Source organism: Macrotis lagotis, chromosome 6 (assembly GCF_037893015.1).
Source record: "Macrotis lagotis isolate mMagLag1 chromosome 6, bilby.v1.9.chrom.fasta, whole genome shotgun sequence".
Lineage (NCBI taxonomy): Eukaryota > Metazoa > Chordata > Mammalia > Peramelemorphia > Peramelidae > Macrotis > Macrotis lagotis.
The window spans coordinates 79,407,920-79,429,057 of NC_133663.1; the positions used below are offsets into that span (position 1 = coordinate 79,407,920).

At 34.5% G+C, this 21,138-nt stretch overlaps 1 protein-coding gene across 12 annotated transcripts in view; it reads right to left on the reverse strand.

The window, feature by feature from the left end:
• Positions 1-21,138, reverse strand: part of MAP2 (microtubule associated protein 2) — a 344,929-nt gene that overhangs the window by 75,288 nt on the left and 248,503 nt on the right. For all 12 annotated transcript variants that reach the window (XM_074191477.1, XM_074191482.1, XM_074191481.1 and 9 more), the window contains one exon: positions 20,024-20,308. In XM_074191477.1, coding sequence (XP_074047578.1) covers positions 20,024-20,285 — 262 coding nt within the window. In that variant the 5' untranslated portion in view covers positions 20,286-20,308. The remainder of the gene's footprint in view (positions 1-20,023; positions 20,309-21,138) is intronic.

Below are 21,138 nucleotides of genomic sequence, written 5' to 3' on the forward strand. Positions count from 1 at the left end.
TGGAAAAAAGATAGAAATTTTATTTTTATATCACATTTTTTCTTCTCTAAAGTAATAAAGGAGAGAGAAGAATTTATACTTAAAACTGGCAATGATATCACTACTTCTTGCTAAATTTTAATGAATTTCAATTAGTCTTCTTAACTTTCCAGAAGGAAATATAACTTGGAGGAATTATTTTAAAACTTCCCCTTCTTGGAGAATTAGACAATTAATATTCATTCATTAAGCATTTATTAAGTATCTACTATGTGCTAAGCAATGGGCTAACCACTGGAAACATAGTATAGCAGATACATCACTGGACTTGAAAACTAGAAGACCAAGGTCTCAATTGCAGGTTCTTTGGCCCTGGAACATGTTGTCTATATAATATAATATAATATAATATAATTATAATATAATATAATATAATATAATATAATATAATATAATATAATATAATATAATATAATATAATATAATATAATATAATATAATATAATATAATATAATATAATATAATATAATATAATATAATATAATATAATATATAATAATATATAATAATATCCATAGTAAAACTACCTAGAAGGGCTGTTGTGAGGAATTAATATAGGTAAAATGATAAATAAATCTTAGTTATTACTATTATTAGGCAGTTCAGTTAGAAAAGCTTCAGTTGGCTTCTAAATTATTGATTCCAAGTGGAATGAGAAGTCAAGACTAACAAAAACCATAAAATATACTTGACTCTTCAAAATTACATTTTTATGAGGTAAGGACCGAATAACTTAAGAAGATCCCTTAATACTTCAATCACTCTATCTCAAATTTAGTGATAGACAAGCCTGATTTATGAATTACTTATTTAGGAATAAAAGTAAAAATTGCTATTTACTGTATGAAAAATATTAGCATATTTTAAATTGCCATTTAACTTTCTTAATGTCTTTTGGCACTTCAATGATCTCATGGATCTGGGTATTCTCTTCAAAAGTGCAGGTAAAAATCTCATGGGTTTTTCCTACTGTGTATCTCTTGTCCATGTCCTTTCTTAAGTCCTCTTAGACTATATCCCCAAAGTGATGAAAGCCATCTTGTGGGTATTTTATTATTATGAGAGTGACAGGGCTACACTCAAACTATCCATTTCTTATTCCTTGCTTTTCTTATATAACCGATCAATTCACATTCTTTATGGATTATACATGGCCTGCTTTCAAGTATACAAAGACAAAAAAAAGCAAGACTTTATATTTGATGAAATGACATGGTACTATAGTCAAATAATTTGACTTAAAATATGGATAATTATTCAGTTACATGACCAACTTGTAAAGAGAAAGAATAAGCTGCATGGGAAAAAATTGGGTATTCAATATTTACTGAGAATCTAATGACTAAAACAATTAAATGGGTAGTATGGAATCTTGGGTATCTTTTTTATATAGGTGTCTAAGACTAATTTATCTAATCCGAATTTAATTTCTTCTCAATAATGTTATTTTGCTACTTTCTTCACAATAAAGACTTTCCCCTTTGAAACAGCTTTAAAATGTATTCTCTTTTAAAAATAGTACATTTATGTTCTCTTTGAACTAAAGTTTTTGCCATATTTCCCATATGAGATTAAGATTCACAGGAAATATATACAGATCATCTGAATTATACCTTTATTCATTTAATTTGTTAATAAATAGCTTTCTATTCACTGTCAATACCTTAGTGTCAATAAAGTTCTACCAGAAGTGAGAGCTATTCCTTCTTTTCAATGCGTTATTTACATAACTACAAGTTGTATTTTATGTTTACACGAGGATTTAAGGTACTAATGTGAGAAGAAATAGATACTGCAGATTTTTCAAAACTTGTTTAATAATGAAAAGTATTTTTCCTTTTATTTTAAATAGTAGGATAAGTATAAGGGAATTATTTTTGCAACTATTTATTTATAAAGATTATATATTTAGAACTGAAAGGAACTTCAGAAATCATTGACTTCAAACCCCTTACTTTACAGATTAGGAAACTAAGGCCTAGAGAGCTTATATTACTTGCTCTGGGGTCACACTACTAGTAAGTTTCTGGATTCAAACCCAAGTCTTACTGAATTTCAGTCCAGTGCTCTGTATACCACACTGTTGACTGCATAGGTGGAAAAGATCTTAGAAATCATCTAACCTAATCAGTTTTATATTGTAATAACTTCTTTTCTCACAGAAAGAAGAAAATTCATTAATAATTAGACATATTAATGATTAGGGTTGGAAAAAGGTGTATTTAATAATATTGATCCTTGTAAGTGAGCAAAGATCAGAATGTTGTTTCTGGAAATGTGTTTGGGATGGTTAGCTTATAAAACAGTAGCAATGTTAATTTTATTGAATAATAATAATATCCCATCTTCAATTTAATTCAATTCAACATACGTATAAGGAAATTCAAAGACAAAGAGACTGTCCTTCCAGTGATGATCTACGTGTCTATGACTCATATGCTACTATATCAGAAGAATAAAAATTGCAGATGAATCAAACGGCAATGGAAAGATGAAGTTGGGATGGTGAAGGCAAACTCTTGCACATTATCAGTGATGAATATTCAAAGTGTTTTAAAACACACCATCCAGAACATGTATGCCCGGAAAAGGGGGTAGACTGGTTATTAACTGATAATAAGGGACAAAAGATGAATGCCCACCATAAGGAAGAACACTATCATATACAGAAAATACACTATAGAAGACTGGAAGATTGGGAATGGCATTACATAGCACAAAAACAACAGCAACAAAAAAACATGGCTAAATTGTGATCTATGCCAAAGGGAAATACCAGTATACAGAGACCATAGAGATGTTGAAATACTCATGTAACTATTGACTGCATATGAAGCATATGTTGTTAATTTTTTTACCCTACTGGTTAACATATAAATCACCAAAGTCATTAAATTTACATGACTAATAGACTTGAAGGGGAATACTCTAAAATTCAAAGAATTTTTCATCTGTAAATACTTTTTTAAAGAAATAAAATGACAATGTGGTTAGAATTTCTTTAATATCTTTCAGAAGTACAAAATAAATAACCATCTGTCTAAGATAATTTAAGTATAATTTAAAATTTTTTTATATTTATTTAAGGATGGGCTTAAGTGACTTGCCCAAGGTCACACAGATAGGCAATTATTAAATCTCTGAGTTCCGATTTGAACTCAGGTCCTCCTGACTCCAGGGGTAGTGCTCTATCCACTCTGCCTACCTATCTGCCGCTAAGTTTAATTTCTTAAAGAGTAATGAGGAAAGACTGAATATGTTGCCTTCAGCCATCCCTTTTATTTGGTCCAAGATTTAGATCTTTCATTTATTTAAAATGAAATAAATTTGGGCTCAAAGGTGAGATCATTCTTATTTTAAAGCTAGAATCTTTAAGAGGGAAGGGAGGTTTGTTTTTAGCATTCCTTTAAAAATATTTAAGGAGCATTTCAAATTTCCAACCACCTGTCAAATGATGCTCAATTTTCTAATATTAAAGGCTACTTGGTAACTACTGCCTAGATGATTCCTAGATCTAGTGAAGCAATCCTCAGCTCTTATTTTCTCTCCAATTCAGTATATTCATGGATTGTATTGAACAAAAAGATGTCAAAAATTGTCGATCACCTTACCCCATAAGTCATCACCTTCTTGCTTCTTTATCCCCATTTAGCATTACTATCTGGCTGGTTAAACTCATCGCTTTAAAGACATCTTTAGCTTGTTTCTTCCTTCCCCCTTACCCCCACACACTTTTGGATCATTCCAATTTTTCCTGTTTTCTGTTTCTTGAATCTTCCTCCTTTTTTGCCTTGTTCTTTTACATAACACACCTTATGTGAACACTGAACATATGGAACTTAGATTATTCGAATGCCTTTTTGGCCCTTCTCCTTGTCTCCAGGTTTTGCCCAGTAGTCTCTTTCCCTCAAAAGCTATCTCTACAATCAGAATGACTTTCTGGTAATACTATTTTGATCTTATCAGTTCAGTTTCAAAGACAGTGATTTCTAATTGCCTCTTACATTACAAATAGCCAGTTTGTGGACTAGAAAGATTTAGGATCACAGTTTCTGAAGTGGAAATGCCTTAGGGCTAATGCCCTGTATTCATTTTTTTTTTGAGACAAAGCCTTAAATGGGAAAAGAACTGTTAAAAATTTGGTAGATCAAACGGAATTGTGGTAGAATAAATGATTTTGGAAAATTATTGAAAGGCAAGTAATAAAAGCATTCCAATTTATGTAGCTTAAAAAACCACTCTCTTTGAAACCTTTTAAGGTAGTTTATTTTTTTTAGGTTTTTGGCAAGGCGAATGGGGTTAAGTGGCTTGCCCAAGGCCACACAGCTAGGTAATTATTAAGTGTCTGAGACCGGATTTGAACCCAGGTACTCCTGACTCCAGGACCGGTGCTTTATCAACTACACCACCCAGCTGCCCCCTTTTAAAGTTGTTTAACTTATAGCATGGGTAGTGGAAAGAGTTTAGGATTGGGAGGTAAAGGATCTGTATTAGTCTTGACTCTGCTACTTACTAGCTGGGTGGCAATGAGTAAATCTGGCCCTTAGAGTTGGATTAGGTGACATCAAAAATTGTTTCCATAGAAAGTTCCAAGATATCTATTTTACCAGTATGGAAATTACTCAGAGAGGGCTACTGATTTGCCCAAAGTCACAGTAAGAAAACAATGGAATCAGGTGGTAGAGTTAGGTCTTTTAACTAGGGAGTCTAGTACTCAGTCTGTTCTATCAAGGTTCAGTTTTCAGTCCTTTCATTTCACAAAGCCAAAAGTGAAAAGGTGATCAAGGAATCACAAGTCCCTTTTTGTATAAGATGTAAGAGAAGAAGATGGGTGTTAAAAATTGTCATTCTTTTCACAACTGAAGACACATTTGGGAAAGGGTGAAGAAGCATTTGGAAGTGGAGAGAGATCCCAAATTGAAGGTAGAAGCTCTATCAGTTTTTTCTTTTCTTTTCTTTCTTTCTTTCTTTCTTTCTTTCTTTCTTTCTTTCTTTCTTTCTTTCTTTCTTTCTTTCTTTCTTTCTTTCTTTCTTTCTTTCTTTCTTCCTTCCTTCCTTCCTTCCTTCCTTCCTTCCTTCCTTCCTTCCTTCCTTCCTTCCTTCCTTCCTTCCTTTCTTTCTTTCTTTCTTTCTTTCTTTCTTTCTTTCTTTCTTTCTTTCTTTTGCAATGGAGTTATGCGACTTGTCCAAGGTCACACAGCTAGTAAATATCATGTGTCTGAGGTCACATTTCAACTCAGGTCCTCCTGATTCCAGGGCTGGTACTCTATCTACTAAACCAAATAGCTGCCTCCATGAAACTATTACTTATCAATGGTATGATCTTAGACAAATCATTTTTCTTAACCTGAGTTTCAGTGTCATTATTTGAAAATGGGGAGAATAATAATTCTGCTCTCTATCTTCTGGAATTTTTTTTTCCAGGAAAGTACTTGGTAAATCTCAAAATGTCACAGAAGTATGAGCCCTATTATTATGGTTTGTGTTCTTTTATTATTGAATTTATTTCTGAGTTAATGCTTGCTTAAGGGCTATTGTGAAAGAACAATTCTTGGAATATGAATTTAATTCACATCAATCAAAAATCTGTGAATATATTACTTTATGATTTTTTAGAGGGGAAAAGAAAAATGTTAAGGAAAAAGCATACAATTCCATTCCCATTTTATACACATTGATACCATAAGAACCTATAATCTGTTGTTATTTTTTTAACTACTCTGTATCTAAATGAAAAGTAGTAAAAATGTGACTGTCCAAGGGCATGTTTTACTATTATATGACCCAATAGTGATACTGACTTCTGAAATTCATTTTCAGTGAGTATAGCTAGATTATGACTCATCCTGCCAGACTAGCTACAGAGAGTGCATCTAAGCCATACGGTGCCCTTTTCCCTGGGGGTCTCATGATGCCAACTCAGATATTGTTTAAGCTATTAGATCTGCTATGCAGCACCAGCTGCACTATTTATCTGCTCCCAAGATTAATTTCTATACAATTCTCCAGACTGTTAAGGGATATGCTGCCGTGTAACTTATTCAGGAGCAGTGAGAGGGTGTGTGTGTGTGTGTAAAAGGGATTTGGGAGGAAGGAAGGAGGGAAGCTTGAACTCCAAAGGAGATAGAAGGTATAGTTCATGCTAATGGTTTGTTGAGCAAAGGGAAAATAACTCAATATACTTAACCCTTCCTCATTCTATTTTTTTTTTTTTTAGGTTTTTGCAAGGCAAACGGGACTAAGTGGCTTGCCCAAGGCCACACAGCTAGTTAATTATTAAGTGTCTGAGACTGGATTTGAACCCAGACACTCCTAACTCCAGGGCTAGTGCTTTATCCACTACGCCACCTAGCTGCCCCTTCCTCATTCTATCATAAAGAAAATCAACCACTAAAGAGTAAGGCAGGGTGATCACATTGGCTTTTCTGCATTAAAAAACTTAACAGGGAGATTGGAGGAAAGCCTTTTCGTCACAGTGGAAAAATCCTTTTCTTAGCAAACCAACTAGTGCCAGATATGTATATTCTGAGACAACAGCATTTCTTCTGCAGATAGAATGCTTATGAATCTCACTCTTTGAATAACTAATGTCACTTAATGAGAATAATAATGTTTCAGTGAAGTTCTCTGCCTTCTTCTCCCTAGGTCAAATATCACTTTCCTTTCCCTAACTCCATAACTGCTAATACCTATCTCTTAAATCACATTGAGACCTCTGATATTTAAATATGATAAGCACTGTGATTATCTCTATTCTGTAGTGCTTGCACACATTAAGAAATCATGATTAAATTATATATTTTGGGAAAGAGATGATGTCGGCCCAATTGAATGACTGAGCAAATAAAAATCAAAAAGAGATTTAAGACTAATAGGCTTTAGAGGGAGCTAAATGGTAGCCAGCAAAGTAAAGATGGCTGTTTTCCTTCTCCTTACTCAATTTAATTCAATAAGAATCTATTAATTGCCTATTATGTCTAAAGCTCTGTGGTAGACACTGAAAACAGTATTGATATAAGATAAAAAAAGTTTTTCAATCAATTTAATATTCTTCCAAAAAGAGATAACATAAATTTTTTAGTTAAAGGGAATCCAGAACAAATGAAACCCCAAATAAGTGGAGAAAACAATAGAAGAGACAAAAAATGGAAGATCAATTGGGTAAAAAGCAAATCAAACAAAACCAAAAGAGGCTATGCTCATGGAAAAGAGGAGAATGAAAATTTAAAATCCTGAGATAAATACCAAATGACTATGTTTTTCTAAAACATTAACTCTAATTCAAAATAGAAATATTTTGACTCTGGAATCAGAGAATGTGGTTCAAATGCTGTCTCTGATGATAACTATCTGTATAACTTTGAACTTATTCCCTTAGTCACTATAGTCCTCAGTTTCTTTACCTGTAACTTGACAGGGTTGCATTGAATAGCCTCTGAGGTTCCTTTCTTTTCTGGATCAGTAATTTTATGATCTTATGAATGAAGGCTCAATTAGCAAGGGAAATAGTATCAGGAAGTATATGTAATTTTCTTCCAACTCATCTGAACTATTGATGGTTAAAAATAGTGAATGGAGGGGCAGCTAGGTGGCGTAGTGGATAAAGCGCTGGCCTTGGAGTCAGGAGTACCTGGGTTCAAATATGATCTCAGACACTTAATAGTTACCTAGCTGGGTGGCCTTGGGCAAGCTACTTAACCCCATGTGCCTTGCAAAAACCTAAAAAAAATAGTGAATGGAAATGTTCCTTTTGTGAAAATCAGAACCAGGAATAATGTATAGAAGCTATGAATGGGACAAATGTAGACTTGATATCAGGAAGAAATGACCCACCAATTTGAGCTGTCCATAAGTGGAATGAACTGTCCTCTTCTTCTTTGGGATAATAGTGTGTTCCTCCCTCTTTGGGGATATGTAAGGAGTGGCTGAATGACCATTTTAATCTATGCTACAGTGGTCTTTCCATTTCTGGTCTGGGTTTAATTAGATCACCACTGAATTCCCTTCTCACTAGAAAATTTTTTAATTTTGTGATGACAGCCCTTGTAAATCATCTGAAGACAGTCTACTAAAATACTCTGTTCATACTAGTTCAAGGCAAAACTGTAATATAAAAAGATTAATTTTGTGGATGATATAAATTTAGTCACATTGTTCAAGGGTTGTAAATTCTCTTAGCTAGTATGGGAGCAAACCTATATTAATATTAATTTTAATTTAAAAAAAATCACACTATTTGGGGGTGGGTTAGTCATGTTCCTTACAAATAGAAATATATGGCAGTGGTTTAGTTCCAAGTAATAAAATAAAACAAAAGTATTCTTTTTATTGATGTTACCTTTTGTTCTTTGGGTTTTATTTAACCCATATGGACCAACCAGACTTCTCTGAAAATGCTAGTAGGGACTAGTAGTTGACTTTATGAATTTCTTGCATTCTTGATAGATCATTTATATTCTTATTAAGATATAAGAGTATTTGACAAATTTAGGCAGGTAGGTGGTGTAGAGTATGGAATGTTGGACCTGAATTCAGAAAAAACCAAGTTATAATCCAGCCTCAGACACTTATTAACTAAGCAACCCTGAGCAAGTCACTTAACTACTGTCTGTCTCGGTTTCCTCAATTATAAATTAAAGATAAAATTTGTACTTTCTTCCCAGGAATTTTTATTTTAGTGAGGTGTAAATGGGATATTATTGTAAAGTGTTTGTCACAATGTCTAGCATATAGTAGGGGCTTGTTAAATATTTGTACCTCTTCCACCTCTCTTCTTCCATTTGCTTCTTATTGGAAAGTGATAGTCCATGAATTAGGTTTGGATTAATCCTGCTTGTTTAATGAAGATTCCTTCCCCTACCTGTTCTATTCATACTTATAGCTCATTAGGAATGAAATAGATACTTATTTATCATGCTCTTTAATTAATTTAAACACTGAGCCTTTTTTTTTATTGACCAACAGAAAATACCCCCCCCCCCCCGCCAAAACCTGATGTTGATAATTGGAAGCTATACATAGATATCTGGTTCTTTTTGACTTTAGAGCTGAAAGCAGAGAATATAAACACTCCAAACACAAATCTTATTTAACTCCTCTTGTCCTATTTATCCATAACTTTTCATGCTCTCCCTAATTCCTTGGCCACCTGATCTTCAGGGGGGAAAATGGAAAATATCTTCCTTTTAGTTTTCCCCTTCACAAAGTCAGTCTCTGAACCTGCACACAGAGAGAGTTTGTTTTTCTGCAGATCCTTCTTTGAATGCTAAATAACTCCAGACTACATACTCTGTCTCAGTGGAACTCAGAGAGAAATCTCAGCCAGAGCAGTGAGTGGTTGGCATGGCAACAGAGAAAAGAAAATCTGCAGCTTCTAGAACTGCTAGAATTGTTTATGAGAGAAAGAGGGAGAGGGAGAAGAAGAGAGGGAGACAGAGACAGACAGCGAGATAGAGAATCAGAGACAAACAGGAGACAAAGAGAGATATAGACAGAGAGGAGAGAGACAGATGAGGGAGACAGAGTTGGGGGAAAAGAGAAAACATTAGGGAGAGAGAAGAGACATAGAAAGGAGACACACACAAAGAGAAACAAAGACAAAGAGACAGACATACAGAGGGAGCAGGACAGAAGAGAGATACAGAAAGAAAGAGAGAAGGGAGAGACAGAGATAGGGAGAAAGAGAAAAAACAGTAGGGAAAGAGAAACACAGATAGGACAGAGAGAAAAAACAGAGTTTGAAAGACAGAGACACAGAGACACAAAGACACACAGAGAGAGAGAGGAGGGAGAGAGAGAGAGAGAGAGAGAGAGAGAGAGAGAGAGAGACAGAGAGAGACAGAGAGAGACAGAGAGACAGAGAGACAGAGACAGACAACGACAGAGACAGAAGCAAAGACAGAGAGACAGAGAGACAGAAAGAGAGAGACAGAGTTGATTGCAGTCATTACATTTTGCACAGAAAGATTATTGTACACATTGTATAACATAAAATATATAATATATATCCATTTTTAACATTATATATACCTTACTGGCAAGTCTAAAAGCTTGTCTTATCTTGACTAGAGATGGTGTAATGGATGGAGAGGGAAATCAGATTTGGATCTGGGAAAAGTAAAGAGGAGAATATGTTGGGAGTGATGGCAATACTCATAGTTCTTCATTTTCGCATAATGCCAATATTATTTCTCAAATTTTTTCTAGAGGCTTGAATTTGTAATTTTACTTAATGGCACATTTACATGTAATTATTATCACCTGAATTCCCACCATCTCTACACAATACCAATGTGTTTTTGCCCCCAGAATTCTAACTCTTCAGCAAGCATTGGTCCCCCCCCCCACTAGATTGTAAGCTCCTTGAGGACAGGGATTCTCTTACTTGTTGCTTTTGTATCACTTGTATACATATATCAGTATTAAATTTAATCTTGTAATTTTTAGGTACATTTTTTTCAACTTATCAAATCTTTTTTTGTAACTTGATTCTCTTTGAGTAGCATGCCTTTCCTGTCCTCATACAAATCATTAATAAAATTCTGGAACAGGAAATGTCAACTACCATCAAAGTAAAGAGGAGAATACGTTGGGAGTGATGGCAGTACTCATAGAATAATCACTTGGTAAGTGCTGTCTCTCTTTCCCACCCCTCTGTCTTCCTATCTGTCTCTTGGTGTCTCTATATCTTAATCTCTCTCAATTTGTCTATCTAACCATCTAAATATATTAGCTTTTTGAAGTTTAAATGCCAAAAATTGTTGTAGACAGACACTGATCTATATAGGTAAGCAATGAAAATAATAATTATTACAGTCATACATGCACCACTTAACAATTTGAAATATCTTTAGATGCATTATTTTGATTGAGTCTCATTACTCTTTGAGGTAAGTACCACAGTTGTCACTTCATTTCATAAAAAAGGAAACAGCTTGGAGGCTTAGGTGATTTGCTCAGTGACACAGGTAATAAGTATCAGATATAGGCTTTGAATACAGGTCGTCTTGAATCTAAGTCCAACACTCTAGTCAGTATGCCAAAGGAGGTGGGGGAAAAATATCTATATCTCATTCAAGAAGCAAGAAATAGTTAAGAAAGTCTCCAAGAAGCTCTAAGTAACTGTCACAAAGTCTATGTGCTAAAGTTAATGTATTGTAGTTAGAGAAGACCATTTCAGACCTTTTTTTTGCAACTTATTTACTTATATTTTACATATAATTCTAACAAACTTGTTTTAAGGAAATAAGGAAAAATCTTTTGTAATAAAAATTTACCATAAAGAATGTTTGAATGTGAAATAAAAATATGGCCAAGTTTTTAACTGTATTGATTGCCATAGCCTTATAACTCTAATTATATTGCTGGGGAGTGGGGATGCAAAGAAATGGTCTTATTGTGAAATATCAGTTGTTGATCTAACTAAGCCCAAATCAATCAAAGTCACTTCACCCATTGTATTTTTTGAAAGGTGGGCACTATCTACTCCATCTCCTATCTAATTTTAAGACAGATTCAAAGGATCATACTTCATGGTAGTTCAAAACATCAAAACATTGTCTTTAAATGCTTCAATGCCGCTACTTCTAAAAGCATTTCAGAACCACCTCCTTCCTTTTTCCACTCACACTGAAATGTGGAACTAGCATTCCGGACTTCTGCCTTTTTGAAAAGCAAACTAACATGACATTCTTCTTTAACAGAAGACAAGAACAAATTGGCCTCTGCTTAAAACTGCTATGGCTGGCTGTGTTGTTCTGATCTTGGCAGAGGGGGCCTATTGGGAAAAAACCATACCAAACCAAATCAAACCCAAATATTAGACTTCAGTATCTGGAATGTAGGCTACAGCCTCACCAAGAACTAGCTTTGGGAACTTTGGGAAAGTGTCTTTACTTCTCCAGGACTCAGTTACCAAATCTGTAAAATGAAAAAGTTTGACTAGAAATTTTTACAACTCCTGTAAGCTTAATGATTCGATTTCCTCCCCACCATGTTAAAAAAATGTGACTAAGAAGAACCAGCAGATTTGCTAAATTCAGTGTTCCTCATTGAAGAGCAAAAATCTTTCTATCTTTCTAGGAAGATAGAAAATATAATGGATTAGAGGAGAATGGATTTAGAGCTAGAAGGGACCATATAGACCATCCAGTCCAAAACCTTTAGAGCTCTGAGATGACTTGCCTAGAATCACACAGATAATAAATATCAGGGCTACTGTGATTGAAACCCAAGTCTCTATATCAAAATTCAGTTTTTCCCATTACACCCTGCTGCTTCCCCCTTAGTCTATGTAGTTTCCCAGCACCAACAAACCTCCCTTATCCAAATAATTGCCATCCTCTCCTTCTATGACAGCTTGGCTCTGATACCCACAGTCTTCTCATTGTGATATTTTGGGGGGCTCTCAATTGCCACCTAATATTATGTTTATCCACATACAATGATGATTCCACTTTACCTTTCCATTCCCCCATCCCCACATACAGGTCTATCTAGACTGGACATCCTTGGACACATAAGCTCTGATACCACACGTATTTACTTCTATATATCCCATTACCTGTGCCCTCTGTTTCTCTGGATCTTTTTGAACCTGTGGCTCTGATTCTCTCTGTCCCCAGTCTGGCTTTGTCTCTATGATTTTCCATCTATCTGTCTCTCTTCTTTGGCTTCTTTCCTTCTCCCTTCCTCACTCTCTGTTTCTCTCTCTCTCTCTCTCTCTCACACACACATACATACATACACACACACACACACACACACACACACACACACACACATGGACATTATACACCCACACCAACACACACCTTTACTTGTGAAGAGACGTCTTGATTTTCTTTCTCTCTCGTCTCTCTGTCTCTGTGTTTCTGTCTCTGCCTCTGAATTTCTCCCTCCTTTCTTCCCTCCTTCCCTCCCTCCATCTCCTTTTCTTTCTGTTTCCCTGCTTCTGTCACACCCACACATGGGACCTTTCCCTCCCCCACTTTAGCTGTTCAGGTATGTACGTCTCTTTTCTCACTGTCTCTGGTTTTCTATCCTTTTCTATCTATTTCTTTATCTTTGCCTCACTCCCTCTCTCCTTTTTTCTCTTTCTCTTTGTTATTCACATACCCCCAAATACTCCTTTACTCATATAAGAATGTCTTAAGTATCTGTTGTTGAGTCTGCCTATTTCTGTCTCTCTGTTTCTCAATCTCCAAGCATTTCCCCCTTCCCTTCCTCTTTTTTTAATCTCTGTCTCTCTATAATCTCACCTTCCCACCCCTTTAATCTGTATAGGGATGTCTTCTATTGCTATCTCTGATTCTGTCTGTCTGTCTGTGTCTACCTCAGTCTCTTTCTCTAATCCCCCCACCACTCACCCCCCCATGCCTCTGTTTCTGTTTCTCTCACACACTCCTCTTTACCTATGCTTACCTACCTTTCCTTTTTCCTGCCCCCCCCCACCACTGTGTTAGAAATTAAACTACGTGCTTTATATTGGGAAAGAATGAAAAATCTACATGTTCAACATGACCAAGAAGTGTTTATAAGGTGACTGAGCATAATAGGAAGCAATCTCTGGCTTATTTATATGCAATATAAGAATATCTTTCCTACACAGATGGTGGTATCAAACAGGCTGGTGCCTGTAGGAATTCCTCTTCTTTTATCCCTGCTATGACTTCTTTCCTCATGTCCCTTCACTTTTCCTCTCTTCTCCCTCCCTCCCCCCTTCTCTCTTTCTCTGTGTTTCTGTCTGTCTGTCTGTCTCTCCCCCTCTCAAAATACCCAATCTCTGCTTTTCCACACCTCAGGGTCAATTCAATTCAGCAATAACTTAGAAATAGCTGACAGGAATCACTGATCTATCAGTAATTTCTTCATTTTCAGAAAAGAAGGGAAACAGTTTCAGAAGATATAGATTAATTGGTTTGAGTCTGCTTCCCAGAAAAAGATATTCAAAACATTTCAGGAACCAGATGATTTGTGAGCATTAAGAAAGAGGAAGCAGCAATCATTAATGGCTTTACTTAAAACAAGTGATGCAAAATTAATTTTATTTCCTTTTTTTTTTACAAGATTATTCAATTAGTAGGCAAAGTGAATGGTGTGTAAACAGTAAATTTAGGATTTCAATAAGGCATTTCACAGTCTCTCAAGGAACAGAGATGTGGACTAGTTGAGAGCAGAGATTGATGGTAGTTGACATTTCCTGTTCCACAATTTTATTAATGATTTGTATGAGGATAGGAAAGGCATGTTTCTCAAAGAGAATCAAGTTACAAAAAAGATTTGATATGCTGAAAAAAATGTACCTAAAAATTGCAAGATGAAATTTAATATATATATATATATATATATATATATATATATATATATACACACACACAAATGCCTGATGAGGGGGAGGGAAGACAATATTAAAGGAAAAGTACTAATTGATGCAGTAGTTATTCTACAATGAACCAGAGTTTTGATTATTGTGTCATATGTGACAATCTGGTATAGTGGAAAGAATGATGAATTTGGGATCAGAAAAATAGGTTTTAATCCTGGTTCTTGTTTACTAGCTATGTGACTTCAGGCTGGCCACCTCCCCTTTCTGTGGTTCAGTCTCTTCATCAGTAAAAAAACGAGGAATCTCAAAGATAAGGCAATCTTGAAATTCCTTCAAACTCAAAATGCAAGGCTCCTATGTACAATGTAACATGGCTGACAAAAAAAGTTAATGCCATTTTGGGCTGTACTAGTAAAACTATCTAGAAATGGCATTGGAGTCTGTCTTGATCAGGCTACATTATCAGTCTGCATGCATATATATATGTATATATATACATATATATATGTAATATTAATATTTTTATAGGAACCACATACATCTAAGGTAGGCTAATTAAGTTTGGTTCCTATACCCCAAGATAGTGTGTGGTGTGTAGTGTGTGTGTGTGTGTGTGTGTGTGTGTGTGTGTGTGTGTGTTTGTTTGAGAGAGAGAGAGAGAGAGAGAGAGAGAGAGAGAGAGAGAGAGAGAGAGAGAGAGGTCAGTTCCTAAGTTGTATGTGGGCCATGAAGACAGGATCCCAAGAGGTAATTTACAGTGTTGATTCTTCTTTTAGAGCCTTTTACCAGAGATTGTTTTGATATCAATACAGTGTACTGGGTAAATTCATCTAGTTCTATGAATTAGAATTTCCAGTAAAGCAATCTCTTCAAAGAGAGAATGACAGACTGAAGTCCATTTAGAGTAGAGTGATTAGGATAATGAGGGGTGTTGAAACCATTCATTTGAGAAATCCTTGAAGGGATGCAGTATGTTTAGTCTAGGGGGGAAGGGCTTGGGGTGGGGAGGTAGTGTAGCTCTGTTCAAATATTTGAATGCTTATCAGATCAAAGATAGAGTAGGCATTTAAAAAAAATTCAGAGGACTAAACTAGAGCTAATAACAAAATCAGAGAGAGGCAGATTTTTGACTAGTACAAGGAGAAAAAAAAAAGTTAAAAAAAACCAGCTGTCTAAAAACAGGATGGATTGCTTTGTTAGAATAATATAACTGACCCTTGACGTTTTCAAGGCAGAAGCTGTCAGAAATCTTGTAGAGCCGATTTTAATGTGGGGAGAAAGTCTATACTAGGTGTTGTCTCATCCAGCTATACAATTGCTCTCTCTGTTTCCATTTTCTTCCCTCCCCAATTCAACCTTCACATAGCTGCCCAGTTTATATTCCAAAATAAAGAGATCCGATCATGTAGCTCATTCACTCAAGAAACTTCCATGGCTCTTTACAGCCTCTAGAAGAAAATATGAACTTCCCCTTTCAGTATTTAAATTCCCTCACAATCTCCAACTTCTCTTTCCAGATGATTTTATGACTTCTCTCACTCTTTACATCTTAGTCAAATTGACTTGTTATTCATACCTGAAATTCCATCCCTTACTTTTGGACTCTGGTATGATCAGTTTGTTTTCCTAGCTTAGAATATTTTTTTTCTTCACCAACACGACTTGCAAACCTGACCTTTCAAGCTTAGCTCAAATACGGAATTTCACTAGAACTGTTTTAGCAATCTATATAGACATGCACATCTCTCTTTTTCTCTCCCATTTTCTCCTTCTCTTTTTCTCTTCTCCCTCCATTTCTCTCTCCATATTATATATATGCATGCTATATAATATATTTTTTATTTTGCATTACCTTATCACTGTTGTTCCCCGCCCTTGAATGTAACCTCCTTGAGGACACAGAATTAATTTTTAAGCTAGCCATGATGCCTTGAACATATTAGACCCACTCAAAAATAGAGCCAGGACCCTATGATGCTAAGTGTATGCATATATTTATAAGTATATGAAAATATATCTGAAATGTGATAAAACAGATATTTATAAACTTATACTTAATCAATTTTGATACCTACTCTTATCATTATAAATTATATTCAGGAAATTATCTTTTCTTTATAAGGATACTTATCTGACCTAAGGCAGTATTTAAACCCATGCCTTCCCTAAATCCAAGTCTACTGACCTAACCACTATACTTTGCTACCTCTCCCAGATAAGACATCCATGACAAAAGTCAGGTCTGATTAATAATTACATGAATAGTATAACCTGAATTTAATAGGTTTGAAGAAGAAGCAATTTATGCCTTGAATTAAATATTTATTTCTATTAATATCAAGCATAGTCCTGACAGATATGTTCAATATATTTGCACACATAAAAATTTTGAAATCAGAATACCAAAGGTAAAAAAATACAAGAACATTTATGAATGCAAGGATTATATACATATATATGTACATACATACATACATACACATATATAATATATACATTTTTATTAATCCTTGCTTCCCCTAAACTCATTATTAATATAATAAGCAAAAGATATTAACCAGAGATATATCTAAATTATATTTTTATTTCTATTATTTTTCTCAAAAAAAGGAGCAGAAAGAAATGGCTAAAACCAATACTACATCATCATAGTTACAGAAATAAGATCACTTCAAATTTGATTGCTTCATTTAATTACTTGAGGTATATGGTTTAATCATGTACTAACCAATAGCAATAGGCCATTCGGTACTCAATATATAATCATAAACACCTCCTATCTAGATATTTATCACACTGGGAAAAAAAGATAAGAAAGTAAATAGCATTTATAAATTGAAAAGGTTGCAATTTCTAATCCAATTTGCAAATTGCAACATCTGTTTGAGTTTCTCCTTCTTTCCCATTTCCCTTATCATTACCTTGATCCATTCCCTCTCACTTCAGGAAGATTGCACCAGGCTTTTTCTTCTAGTTGAATACCAATTCTACAGGCTGTTGCTAAAGTAATACCCTAAGCTTAAGAATTTCTAGTGGCTTCAAATTCCACGTCCTGGGTCTTTCAGTGCCTTTTTTATTGCTTCTCCCTGTTTTACTTTTTCATTCCTTTCTTTCAGAGATCTTTCTAGCTCTCACACTAATATGTCTTGCATTCAATTGATTAATTCTTGCTTCTATTGCTTTTCACATACTTTTGCCACCTTTTAATTAACTTGATTTCCCCATCTATCTCACTCAAGTCCATCAAAACAATCTGAAAGTCCTTCAGGAATACTTTCCAGTCTTTTTTCTCATCTAAGCCAAATTTCCAACAGGTTGTCATTCCTTTTATTTCTAATTTGTATGTAGCAGTTTATCCTTTCCTTCTTAGTCCCACATTGTTCATCTTAATTAGTTCCCTTCTTCCTCATGCCTGATCTGCTGTTCTTCTGACTCCATTCCTCCTCCTCCAAACTAACTTGTACACTCCCATCTCCATCCCTTTGAACATTCTTTTCCATCTGTCTTGATTATCTTTCTTTTATATCTACTTTTTGAAAGTTTACTCATGTTTCCATCTTTGTTCAAATGTCTATTGTGTAATGCCTTACACAATCACTGCAGCAAAAATCACTTCTAATGCAATCCTATTAAATTCAGGTTATACTATTCATATAATTATTACCTCAGACCTGACTTTTATCATGATTACTCATGTTCATGTCTTATTTGGGAGAGGTAGCAAAATATAGTGGTTAGGTCAGTAGACTTGGATTTAGAGAAGGCATGGGTTTAAATCCTGCCTTAGATATTGACCAGCTTGGTTAAATCTGCATGTGCCACTTCATTTCTCTGTGACTCAATTTCTTATAAGTCAAATGAAAGGATTGTTCCTGATGGTCTTTAGGGTCCCTTTCCACTCCACAACTATGATTCTATAATCTCTCTCTTAGTAGAGAGTAAATTCCTAGGGGAGCAAGGGATGTAACTTGTTCATGGCTTGGCATTAAGCAGGTAGGTTCTCAAAACCTGGAATGAATGACAGATGTACTGTAAGGGTTCATGTCTCTCTCTCTCTCTCTTTCTCTCTCTCTCTCTGTGTGTGTGTGTGTGTGTGTGTGTCCTTTCTTCCTACCTGGAGTGTCACTGTAGATGAGTAGATTCTCTCATCTTCCCTTTCATCTGTATTTCCTCCACATAACCAAGTATAGTGAGACACCCAGAAGGCACTGAGTAAATTCTAGTGTCTGTCTTAATAACCACAGAGAATAATATCTAGCAGATATAATTTTCAAGAGAAGTAGATTCTCTTTCTTTTGGATACCTGGGATTTATTTAATATTTTAGAAAAGCATTTATGCAAGTCATTATGCAAGTAACTGAATACTAATCATCAGAGGAACATGAATACTGAAATAATAATAGTATCAATAATAGCTCACAATTACATAGCACTTTAAGTTGGCATAGCACTTTACATATATTATCTCATTTGATCTCATTTGAAATGCAGATTGGGACCCAATCTAGTAATTATTCCAGACATATCTGTTATGGATATAGATGTGGGTTGTCATTAAAACAGATGCTAATAATATTTTTATTAATAGTAACAGCAATAAAAATAATTTGAGACTTTACAGAACCAAAGTGTCAATGGGGTAGATAGCAAATGACTTAAATTTTCCTTTGGAACTATATCAGCCTGAATTTGAATTATGGGATAATGAAATATAGAAAATGCTATCAAGAAACTGTATATTACAATCTTTTAAAAGTTTGGGGCTTTTATTGGGGCTCATGGATGGAAATGATTCTCTCTGGGCAGCAAAGAAACAAGATTGACAGATTTCAGTCACTAAGTGAATTATTTATTAATGTAGATTATCTGTTAAGAATTATGGCAGCATTTCATGTTTTCACCTCAATAATTTTAGAAAATGAATGGAAGTTTCAGCTTATATTAAATAATTTCATCCTTGGAAACTAATACAATTGCCACTGATTCAAAAGCATCTTAACTTTTAAATAGTCTTTGAAATATAACTTTTATTACTTCATTGTGTTATGTAATTTTAGGTTCATGATTTATTTGTTCATTTTATCTCTACTCTTGAAGTTTGAGTGATTCTATTAGAAACCACAAATCACTAATATGAATTTCTATCATTCTGTTTTTTGTTGACATGTTAGGTAACTTCTGAGAACATGATCAACATCATTAGATATTTAAAGTATTTAAAATGAAAAAAATTTGATTAGGACATATTTTATTGTGGTCCTTGCTTAAGAGTAGAGGGTATCACAAAATACCAACAAATTATGAAACTTCAAATAGTTTTGAAAAAATTCTCAAGTTTCCTAAATTTTAACATTAGTCATGGGGAGAGTTGTCAATAGTTACTAGATTTTTAAAAAGTCACATCTTAGTAACTCACCTGAAATGAAACTGAAACAGTTAGCAAACAAGAGAATGAAGTAAAGGATATTCTGTTCAGTTTATCTTATGAAAATGTTTTCTCTTTAGCCCCTAACTTGTTTCCTCTTTTAGTTTCCACTTACTGAAATAATTAATATTTGAAAATTATAGCAGTGAAAGAAAAGGTGCTAAGTCTTTTTTCAGATAAAGTTAGTTCAAATCATAAATCAGGATAGGAGAAAGAAGAGCCTTTAATTACCTGCTGTTTCTCTTTCAGCTGAGGTGAGCTCTCCATTAATCCCATTCTCTTTGGTTCTTGAATAGGTACCCTGTTGCGCATGATCTCCATAACCACCTTCTTCTTCCTCTCTGTATGGAAATCCATTGGCACTTCGAACTATTCCATCTCCTGCTCCTGCTTGCTCCTTAAGCTCAGGTGAATGTGGGTGGGAAGATGCCTCTGCCAGCTGACTTGATGTCCAATGAGGTGCTTTAGCTTCATCTTTCCGGTCATCTGCCATTCTTCTCTCCCTTGTGAACTCTCCTATAAATACAATAGGTTAAAATATAAGCTATCTTGGCAGTGCTTCAGGTTTTATCTTTTATCCAGTTCTAATGAGCAAAATTAGCAAATTATAGAGCATTAATAGCGAATGAAAGCAAAGACAAAGTTATCTTTATTATTATCAGACTAGCATATACAGACATGTTAAATGTACTAAAATCTACTCTTAAAATGCATGCCATTTTAATTTCAAATAACTTGTTTTATAGATTTTCAAAATTAAAAAAATTGATGCTGATAAATACATTTTTTAAACAAACTGATGTTCAATGAAGAACACAGTTTGATTTTTATACCTACAGGTGAAATGTAATATTGTAACCTAGCTCTATTAGACATTTTTAAAAATTCATATAAAAGAATGATTGCAACTAAATTCTTTTACCACTGTTTCCTAGAATATTTGTGTGTGGATGGTAAGGAATGATAAGGGGTAGATGGTAAGGGAAATGTTAGTGTGTGAAAATTGCTTCAAAAATGTTTTCAATATTTCATCTCCCAGGGGCATCTATGTGGTGCAATGGATAGAATACCAGCCTTGGATTCAGGAGAACCTGAGTTCAAATGTTGCCTTAGGCACTTAATATTTGCTTGTGACCTTGGGCAAGTCACTAAATCCCATTGCCTTGCAAAAATCCAAAAACAAAACAAATATTTTATCTCCCAGTATGCTACAAGACAACTTCCAATCTGGAAATCTTCTTCTGAAAAATATTTAAACTCATTTTAATTTTGGATTCATATATAATTTTATAATCGAAATAAATTAAAAACAGATTTAACTCAATAGAAATTATTTCTTACTTAAA